At 38.2% G+C, this 11,237-nt stretch overlaps 1 protein-coding gene across 4 annotated transcripts in view; it reads left to right on the plus strand.

Moving 5' to 3' along the window:
* Positions 1 to 9,642, plus strand: part of LOC146464263 (contactin-3-like) — a 35,059-nt gene extending 25,417 nt beyond the window's left edge. For 3 of the 4 annotated variants that reach the window (XM_085129989.1, XM_085129987.1, XM_085129988.1), the window contains 6 exons: positions 254 to 440; positions 1,430 to 1,501; positions 2,064 to 2,351; positions 3,896 to 3,999; positions 6,141 to 6,327; positions 7,403 to 9,642. In XM_085129989.1, coding sequence (XP_084986115.1) covers positions 254 to 440; positions 1,430 to 1,501; positions 2,064 to 2,351; positions 3,896 to 3,999; positions 6,141 to 6,327; positions 7,403 to 7,521 — 957 coding nt within the window. In that variant the 3' untranslated portion in view covers positions 7,522 to 9,642. The remainder of the gene's footprint in view (positions 1 to 253; positions 441 to 1,429; positions 1,502 to 2,063; positions 2,352 to 3,895; positions 4,000 to 6,140; positions 6,328 to 7,402) is intronic. The other variant, XM_085129990.1, reaches the window with a different exon arrangement.
* Positions 9,643 to 11,237: the final 1,595 nt, after the last annotated feature.

Genomic DNA, 11,237 nt, shown 5'->3' on the forward strand with positions numbered 1-11,237 from the left:
GCATGTATATTTCATTTTGGACAAGGATTGCGTCATTATATATTACACATAGTAGGTATAGTCTCCTCAGCCAGTGGTTAAAACTCACACTTAAATAACCATTGATTAAAAATAAAGCCTTTAATTCGTCAGTTAGTTTTTGAAACAAGAGTCAAAGCCAAACTTGACTTAACCAAGTTGTACTAGATATTCTGTCATTTTTAGTCACGTCTTAGAATTGTTACACTTCAATGTTTTCTTCTCCTTGTCGCAGGTGTATTTCTGGAGTACTCCAAGTGGCCAAACTCCTCATAAAGCTCAATTCGTAGCAACAATCGACACTTCTACCACTCTTCACCTACAAGCTTACACCTCATACAGATTTCAAGTTGTCGCTTACAACAGCAAAGGAGACGGACCATTCAGCAACCTTGTGGGCCCGTTGACTACACCTGAATCCAGTAAGTAATCATGAGCGCTCATGCATTACTTATCCCATGAAGGGAACTAGCTCTACTCAAAGAGTACCTTCTAGATAGACTCAAAGGCTGTCTACCATGGGTCATCTAACGGTAGAGAACCATTCATTAGTTTTCCTGTTCGCTTCTAGAGTAGAGCGTAGGGTACTCCGTATTCTGATTATAACTCCAGTTGTCTCAATGCTAGAGGATACAAGGATGACCGATAATACCTCTATGATGTTCTAGAGTTTGCTCAATAAATTAAGTCGCTAGTCTGCCTAAACAGTTGTTCAGTCAGTTTAATAACTTTATTCAAACACGGTGTTACATTATTTTTAACAGTCACTGCTCTTCCATCGAGCCGTAAAAAATGTACTTGTTTGTTTAGTTTTGAGATTCTTTTACAACCCATAACGTTTGTCTCAATAGCACGGTACGAAATTGAATCTCTGACCAAGATGCAAAGCAGAAAATATGAGAATTATGGTTAGAAAGAAAACTGTTTTCGTTTGGTTCCAGAAAATAATTTTACAGGGCTTAACCTTCTTTGGTTATAGAGGTGACTAGGGCCCGCCGAGAAGCCCTTGGTAGTACCCAGTAATTAAGACACAAAATCTTGTGAGAGTGTTTTTTGTTGTATCTTGAGTGCTCTGGTTTCTTGCTTGATTATTTTAACTGATAATCTGGTCTAATGCCATCGAAATATATTTGTTACCCTGTTCCTTGCGTTCAGATAACAGAAAACAGCCTAAATAAATTGCGCGCGCGAAGAAACGAGAAGAGACCTTCTCCCCCACCTAATTATCATTCGCTCTCATTGCAGTTTTCGCCGCGCTACTCCACATTATCTGAAGGCCTTAAACCCAGGGCCTCGAACAGGCTAACGCGTCGTGCGTTTTAAAATCTGCACGTACACAGTAGTCAAAAAGGACCCTATAGCGAGATGTATAAGAAATTAAATAAATTCAATTATATTCACACCTGCACAGAGTTGGTTGGCAGTAATGGTACAGGATTATGTTCTGATGAACAAGACCAGAGTCGTGTTTGTCCAGGAGATTGTTAGTACACAGCTAATTACTGTTCTGCTTATAAAGGCCTTCAACGAAACCTCTTAATATGTTGTTCCCTCCATACACAATGTTTATATACGCTTTTCAGTCGTAAACGTTTTACGCTATACTAATGAAGTTTGAGCTAAATAGCTTGCTCAATCAACTTGGTGCTAATTATCGGCTATTTTACGTATAACTGTTTTCTTGTCTGAATGTTTGAAGACGAGTGAATTCCTCACAAAGCTTGGCTAGCTCAGCACAACAGGCAAACAAAAATTGTGGCCGCAAATATTATCTTTTAAGGGAAGGGAGGCAGGGCATATGCCAACTCCTCGAAACAAATTGGATGTTTTGCTGAAAAGGGTGTAGAGGTGGGTGTAGGTTTCATGATAAAGTTAATGCGGCGAAGAATAAAAATTCAAAGTTGTAGAAACAGTTCAACAGTTCTTAGAGCTTATTATATCAAAAAATCTGTAATAATAAACCTGTATTTTTTTTTACTGTTGCATCGCCGTTGCTAGTGTGATTTACCAACTAATTCGTTTGTATTTTTTCTTATTCTTCGCAGTACCGGGCTCCCCTCGTGGCCTTTCGCTACATGTTCAAAATCAATCCTTCATTTTACTGCAATGGAATCCACCAGAGCATATAAATGGCATTATCACAGGCTATCAAGTCACTGCACAGAAACTGTCGGATTTAACAACGGCCATAACTGGATACACCACTGACAGTTCGACTGAGATAAGTTTCCACTACAAGTTTGACCCGACAGCCAAGTACAGGATCTCAATTCTGGCTGTAAACAAAATGGGAAAAGGTCCGCCTGTGGTTAGTACCTTTGACCTAACAGCAGGTTAGTATACTTGTGTCAACACTGTCATTAGATAGTTATAAAAGGAGATGATCAAGTGTCCGAAAATTGTTAAATTGTGATGATATGACTTACCCTTACACGGTTTCCAGTTTTGGTCAAGTCTTTTTACGACTAGAAGAAGCTTGGAAAATGTTCAACGGTGTGTGTTGGTACAGTAACCTGGAGGGGGGCTTAAAACCAAATATCAATGTTTCCACGTAGCAAGAAAATTGAGGAGAATTTTAGAAGAAAAGAATGTCAAAAGAATGTGGCAATGTGAACGACACTCCAGATGAGCTTAGGACGCGTTCCTTTATCTATTTTATTTTTTTTTTTGGACATTCCGGATATTCGAAGATCACAATATTCGAAATGCTTAATACATTCTTCTTCTAAAACATTAATGAGAATCTGATGCCTTTATGTTAGCCATTTTTTCGTTACCGGGAAACAGTATAGATTTTTTAATGTATTCCTTTTTGCAGAGTACACTGAATATGTCCCCCAAAACGCACCCTTTGAGTGAATGTACCGAGCCTGTGAAAAGGCTCCGAATTGGGGTATAGGGAGACGAAACAATGAAGCTCAGTCTGGGGTCTTCCTTTCTCGTCTCCAGACCGCGCTCTGCTCGCTCTGCCCGCTAAACCACCTCATACCAATAACACTCCTTGGTTTAGTTCCAACATCGCATCTTTGCCGAGTTCCGTCGACACGACTAACGTTCGACGTCTGAATCGGCTGTCAAACTTTTCCCGTAAGGTCGACTAGCTGTGCAGTATTACCCAACAACACTTCAAACATCGAATTTCTGCCGTGTCGAATAAAACGCACCCATCATACTTATGTGTGAATATTCATTTTCATTCCACAATATTCAATATGGCGTCTTGGCGAAAGGCAACTGCGCGAGAAATACACATAAATTCGACTTTTGAGACAACAGCCGAATTTTTGCCGACCTTCTAACGAGCTTAATAGATTTGAATTCGTTGACGTCTCAGCCGTCACTTGTACTTAAAGCGGATTCTGGCTGAGAGTTGTATTTTTTGTTAGAAGTAGTAACTATGAAATAAATGTTATTTGTACATTTTAAGCCTGGTGAATGAATAAGAATGATGTATTATTTTAGAAAGTGACACAGGCATACTCGTCAAAAAGAAATCCGAGTGCTTCCATCAGAAGTCGAACCTAAGACCTTCCGATTTCTAGTTCGGATGCTTTACCACTGTGTCACTGTCTAGAATAATACATCATTCTCATTCATTCACCAGGCTTGAAGTTTACCATCACATTTATTTCATATACCACACGTTCGACATTCAAATCCTAGCAGTATGCAGGATAATTGTCCCATGAACCTAGTTTAATGGCCTTAGCTCCCACGAGTCTCCTGTACTTTTGGTAGAGCATCCGAACTTGTAATCGGAAGGTCTTAGGTTCGGCTTCTGATAGGGGCACTCGGATTTCTTTTATCCGAGTTTGCCTGTGTCACTTTCTAGAATAATACATGATTCTCAAGTAGTAACTAGTTGTCTTTCTTTCAGCACCACACGATTCTCCATACAATGTGGCGGTAGTATTTGATGAGATCAACAAGGAAGCGAGACTGTCGTGGAAAAGTTCATTGGAAGACAATGAAGGTTTTCGGGTAGGTAGAGGAGACTCAATGCATTACGGACTATTTGCGGCACTTTGATTTTCTTTTGAAGGTCCAATGTGAAGAGAGAATAATAAAAGTGCAGTATTAAACACGGAGCGATCCATTAAAAGGGAAGGACACGCCCCCTTTGAAGCGCTTTGTTGGCTTCCAAACGGATCATTATAATGGTGGATGGCGTCGGTAACGGTCGAGGAAAAAAGAGAGAAGAACTATCGTTTGTAAAATCGAAGAGGGAATCGATTTATCAATAAAAATAAGCTAAACGCTGACTATATATCTTGTAAAGCACCAGAAATTAGCGAGATTAACGATAATAACGGAAATAATCAAGTTTCGGTCGTTGCCGCAATCGAATGATACGAAACTTACCTCGAAATTCGAAATCCTTCTACCAAATACACATTACAAAGATCGAAGCCATTATAAACTGAAGCCTGCGACGAACTGGACATCTGTATCCCTCCATCTGAACATGCCGATAACCAAAACGAGTCTGTGTTGTTCGCCAAAACTGGCGGGATTTTCAAACTTTGGCAGATGTTTTCCGCTAAACGGCCGCTCGAGTCGTCATGTTGGGTTCAGCTTACCGCTTGTGAATCTATTGATCACGTACGTGAAAACTAACTCTACTTATCCGCTGGAGGTGGCAGTAATAAATTCTAAACTTCTATGCACAAAATAAAAACATCTAAACACATTCAGTACGTGATCATGCATATTTGCATAATTTGCAAAATCAATTCGAAAAATCACCAAAGATATAAACAAAACAAGACCTGATGTTGCTCTCATGTATCTTATGGATGAAATGATAATGGCAATGGCTCTCACATCAGTATTAAAATTAGCCAGTACTAAATATATTCTAAGTTTATACAGTAAGCAATAAAGAGGCCGACTTCAAAAAGATTACCAGCTCCGTCGTCTTGCGTGCGATCGCTCGCCGCTTGAGACACTTCACTTTTCTCCTCCGTTGCCCGCTCCGTTGTTTCTTCTAGGCTTCGCTTCCGCGACTTTGTGTCTTTACTTAGCTCTCCCCCTCTAAACGACACAAAGGATCGAAGCAATTCCATCTCGGAAGCCGGTTTTAGAAGAACAACCTATTTCGAGACAGAGTTTATTTACGAAATTAACTTTATCCTAATCATTTCGGAAATATCTCGAAAGGATAAGATTTTACCAGCCGATAAATGAATTTCCGATCTCAAAATAGACGGATAACTTAACTTTCTAAATTCTTCTTCGCCTCGACTAGCTTCAGCTATTTGCGGGTAGGTATATAAGGACCTTGTAACTGTCTATTTTTAATAAAGCGTTGTTTGTTTGTTTGTTTCTTCTGTAGCCATATTCGTTGGATCGATTTTGAACAAAATAATTCGAACTAAAACAGCTTTTCCGCCGACTCGTCACGTCCTTTCGAATCGAAGTTGCGGGAGCTTGAACGTGCTAAAATAAGACCTTTGGTAATCAACCAATCCCATACGCGCGTTTGGGATTTTTGATTGACAGGCTGAACTGTTCAGCCTGGTCTTATAGGATCGCTCCGTGTTTAAGGTGTTCTTGTGTTGCTCAGATCAGATGATGATTTCGACTTAGGCTATGCAAGCGAACTAATAGAATCGGTGTAAACAAAACAATAAAAAAAGGAAGTTGAATCATCCACTTCAAAGCCATCAGAACTTTATTAGTGGTATACTATACTATACTATACTATACTATACTATACTATACTATACTATACTATACTATACTATACTATACTATACTATACTATGCTATGCTATGCTATGCTATGCTATGCTATGCTATGCTATGCTATGCTATACTATACTATACTATTCTATACTATACTATACTACACTACACTACACTATACTATGCTATGCTATGCTATGCTATGCTATGCTATGCTATACTATACTATACTATACTATACTATACTATACTGCGTATACGTAGTGCTGTGCAGTGCTGTACTGTACTGTACCATGCCATGCCACGCCATGCGATCCTTTGCTAAACTATTAGACTTAATACGTTTTAATACTATCTTGCAAACCCAAGAGTAGTTGCTTGTTTTCCTTTTCAGCTTTTAATTTCAATTTTGTTGTTTTTTGTTTTTTTTTTAGATTTTTTACTGGCGAAAAGACGGAAAGATACGAACCGTTGATGTCGATAAAACGAAGAGACAGGAACAAGTCTTTCTGGGTCTCGATAATGAATATAAATATCATTTCGAGATAGCAGCCTTCAAGATACTGCATGGCGGCCATTATATTCTTGGACCCAGATCAAAGCGAGTCACTGCGGGGAAAGGTATTTTGTGATTTCACTAATAATTAAACACCTATTTAAAACGCAGGGGCCTTCTTCTATATAGACAATGTCCAAACGAGATAATAAAGGTGGATTAAATTGGATAAACAAACACAATTTAGCCAGACAGAAAGAAGCTATAAATCAACTGGTGAAGAGTAGGAGTAGGATTCATGAATATTTTTTAACTGAATTAATTAATACAAGAACAACCAAAATACATCAGTTTCATGTTTCACTAAATCAAGTTGGAAATGTTTACACACATCTGAGTCAAAGGAAGAGGCAGCAACGTTTGGATTTTTTGAAGACTTGGAAACAGAGTCCTAGCTTAAAAGTCCTTATAATGACAATTTCCAAATCTAATGTTGTCTGGGTAATGCTAAACTGAGAGTATGAAGACAGATGAAGTGTTCAGATCTGGCAATAGTTGTTGAATAAACTGACCGAATCGTATGAGTTTTGTCAACCAAGCTGATAGGGTAATTTGGCAATCATCAAGAGATTGTAGAGCTGACATTTCGGGCCTAGCTTTTCATTAGAGCGATTGACGAGGGGCTTGCGCTTGAAACGTCACATCTGGTATTTCTTACGGTGGCCAAATTAATTTATCAACTTCGTTCAGGAAAACTGATATTCGTTCCCATCTCAAGCAGTTTAAGGCCTGGATTAAGGGCTTTTAAGAGCGGCAATGGTTTATTCGAGATAACTTTAACAAATTGAATGACACTGAACTGAAATTTGGCAGATTAAAATGTCTTATCATTCTTAAAATTTCTAAGCATTGCAAGAAGTGCTATAGGTCACGTGACATGTTTAAGTGATTGTTTTCGTGAAAAAGGCAAAGATTTGACAGGTAGGCGACGGTTTTAAGAGAAAACATCAGACACCCACGCAGCACCACGGTTTCCATAGAAACAAACCCCTCTTATCTATGGGCGACTTGAGATGGGTCAGTCCAATATCATTTCCACTTGTCTTGTCCAAAGGCGTCTGCTTTAATGCATGATTTAATTTCCATTGCTCTTTTTTTTCAACGTATAAACTGTTTATTTTTTCTTCATTTCTCGAACAGTTAAAGTTAAAGCCAGGAGCATACAGTCAGTCGGAGTTGCCAATAAAAGCTCGAGTATGTTGCTACTTGGCTCCATACTACTTTACTTCATGAGCCTGCGGTGGTTACAGGTCAGATAACATCCGGGAAAGCACAGCTCATTCATTCGCCTCGTATATCTCTGCAGAGATACAAAACACATGCAAAGAGAACCGTTCAGAAATCCAAACTGGTGTTGTGCGAGAGAATTCGAACAACGCTGGCAGAAGAACCGCATAATTTGCAACTTTACTAACTGTTGGTTCACTCAACTGAACTCAAATGTCATACAACCTGGAATATGACAATGTTTGACAATATTTCGGAATCAATAAACGTTATGCGCCGATCAATGGCGATTAATCGTTTGTCTCTGAGCAAAAAAGGACATGAAAGACGTTATACTCTGTTGCTGAAGAAAATAAAATATTGCGTCCAACGTTGGGAAAATGTAGAACTGCAGGAGCCCAGTTGGTTTACAATTGTATAACTAAGGACTAAATTGCGTTGTTGTTTAATCCCGTTTAGTACAAACGGTTGAACATTTTATTATGTACTATATAAGTTACAATATTTGTAAAGATATAATTACGGATGATGACTGATGAACCCAATGCGTGATCATTGAAGAGTTCGAGCTCCACAGCTGCATAATCAGTGTTAACGTGTATGCTGTATTTAAAAGATCTCGCCATGAGGGTAATGATAATTAGAAAATCTGATCATAAATGATAAATTACCTTAATGTATAAGTGCTTAAGGAGATCGTTGGGGACATTTTCTGTAGTCATACCTGATATCCAGGGGTAACAACAGCTTCGAAAATGCTTTTATAGAAAAAAATATCCAGGTACTTGATTTGACAATCAATCTACGTTCGCGTGACCAGTGTTTGGAATCTTTTGCTCCATTCCCTAGTATTTCGTCACAGTGTGCGTGAGAATCAAGATGGTAAAGAAAAAAAAAATGAAATTATTTCAGAGTTTCCATGTCGCCATGGCATTTTTTTTTTTGGGAGGGGGGGGGGGGAAGGGGGTTAAGACTAACATTGAATTGTGTACCGTAAAATATGAGATGTCCGTGTATGTAATTCATAATCTTAAACTTGAAGAAATACTTGTCACGCAGTTCGTAGATCCATTGTCGACTGCGATCATATAGAAAACTGAACTTATAAATTTTTCAGAGGGTTGGCTTGCTCTATTATGTAAACTATATCGGTATGGCTTTAATCAAACAGCTCGAAAACGACATAAACGATACCAAAAGCGTTACTTGTCACTAGGAACCCATTGGTGTCGTTATCTTGTTTTCTCGTTTGGATGATATGTCCAGAAATGCATGCTGAAGAAGATTAATGAACTGTATGATAAGCATCACAAAGTGTCCCCTACCCTAAATTCTTACTGAAACAAATACTTCTATCCAACATTAGGTCTTATGAAAATAACGACAAGGTCTGTCTTATATAAGGTACACAGATTCGGGACTAGGTGCATTTCTGAACATAAGTGTTGGACCAAGCAAATATATAAGCATACTAGTAATAGACTACGAGAAAAGTCCGCCATGTCTCTTAGGGAACGTAAAGTGAGTGAAGCAAACGCGCGACGAGAAAATTGCTTCTCGCGACAGAAACGACGTGTGTCGCTCGCTTTTCGCGCAATTTTTATAAGCTCTTACGAGCGTCTCTCGCTTAAGATCTATTCCTCAAAGTAATATTAGGAGACTATTCTCAGTCAAAAAGTCAAAAAAGGATGTTAACATTTCTGCCCTTTATGTTAGGATACTCCACAAAACTCTTTTGATTAAAAACATTTACGGTGATCAAAACTCGCAATCTGTGTTCACCCGCTGTTGAATTTAGCATCTCCTTGACCGTCTTCCACTAAACTGGTTTAGGCCATTTAAGGGTTGTTTCTTACGATCAAGGTGTACAGACCACTAAACTGAGCATCCTTCTGACCATCATTATCCTTCATACACCTTTTTTATGCCTTACCTCGTTCAGTTGGTGAAAGCTATCAATTATATGTCAGTGGTTCCTTAATAGTAACCAGAGAAAAAAGGGCCTGATCGACATTTCGTTTGGTTTTAGTTCTGTGTTCTCGTTAATTTTGATTTCCAGCCCAGCGGATGAAAGGTTTAACGCATCTATGTGTTTTGCGTTGAAACACCGCTCTGATAAATAGAAATAAAATAAGACTTCTTGGAAATTTGAAGTGCTTCCTTTTTTTGCCTGGACCTTGAAGTTACATACAAGGGTTGTGTGAATGCTTTTCTACAGAAAATGCCTAAGTTCAGTGTTCGTCCTTCGTCAACGAGTAAGATCATACCTTTGGTCTTCTATAGAGGGTATTGATATACACTCGATTGGAAAAACGTTTTTCCCGTTGCATGGTCTAAATAGGGAACTTACGCAATAACAACGGCGACAGCAAAGAAAACGTCACTTGGAAATCTAACTTCACTTGTCTTTGCTACTTTGAGATTATTTTAACTCACTCAACTTGTGAAAAAAAGGCGAACTAACCAAAAACTAAATTGGTGGGAGTGGCGTTCCAGTTAACAAAGAAAAATAAAAAATCACCGTTGTGTGCTGCACAAAACCTTGAATTTGGTCATTTTGCGTTGTTGTTTTGCAGAGGACGGCCAAGAAATGCACCAAAATAAAACGCGCGTGCAGAGCGATACTGGGGTTTGACTTATTCACTTTGTCTCAAACCTGACCGCAATGAAATCAACTGGATTAATCCTGTGAAAGAAACTTCAACGGAATGTAGCTTACTTTCTCTTATTGGAAGAGATCAGTTGAGCCCAGACGCCGGAAACAAGTGTGCAACCGCAACTTTTAATACACTCTGTTTTTTTTTTTTCCTTTTTTATAAGAACGTCTAATTTTGGAGCTGAGGTTGAACGTTCTTATATTTTTTTTGCGACAGTTTGAGGCTGAAAACGTTCTTAAGATGTTCTTAAATTACATTTTAGCAAATCATTGCGGAAGTGATCAAGAACCTATCAAAGTGCATTGCCTGCTGGGATATGGTATCAAGAACTGCTGATTATGACAAACCGAGATGTGTGTCACCATTATTAATGTTATACAAAACATTCTCTTAAGTATTTTGGTCAATTCCCATTTGTTACCTTGATTTATATACAGATTTGCAAAATGAAAACGTTCTTAATCGACTCTCAACCTGAGGAATGTTCTTAATACGTTCTTAATATTTTGGTTAATCTTTGCCTCGACGTTCTTATGAAAAAATTCTTAAAAAAAAAAGACAATAAAAAAACAAAACAAAACAAAAAAAAAAAAACCAACAACAACAACAAAAAAAACAGTGTAACACAGTGCTATACAATATAATACAATACAACAGCACAACCGGTGCTTTATAAATTAAGCTGCTCGTTTTGTGTTATTGGCGAATCAGAATTAAGAAAACTGCACCACAGAAGAAATTTTCGGATGTAACAGCCCCGGGGCAGTACTAAGTCGGCTTTAAGAATAGAACCAAAGGAAAAATTATTTTTGATGACGTTATTTTCCTCTTTTTCACAGTTTTTTTTTTTTTATGCAAACAGTCAGTGAAAAAATGGGGAGCGATAGATTTTTCTATATAATAGAAAGAAAATTACACGGTGGCATGAAGATATGTATTTTATTTTCTCGTGTTAAAGATAATACTCTCAATGCTTGTTCGTAAAATATTGTTTTCACCACTCGAAAAAAAATTCATATCTTTGCGTTGCGTGTAATATCCTCAATGTTTGTTTTTACAAAATCGCGCCCATTGAAACACGTCGCCTCGGG

Source organism: Pavona decussata, unplaced genomic scaffold, assembly GCF_977016875.1.
Source record: "Pavona decussata unplaced genomic scaffold, jaPavDecu1.1 SCAFFOLD_166, whole genome shotgun sequence".
NCBI lineage: Eukaryota > Metazoa > Cnidaria > Anthozoa > Scleractinia > Agariciidae > Pavona > Pavona decussata.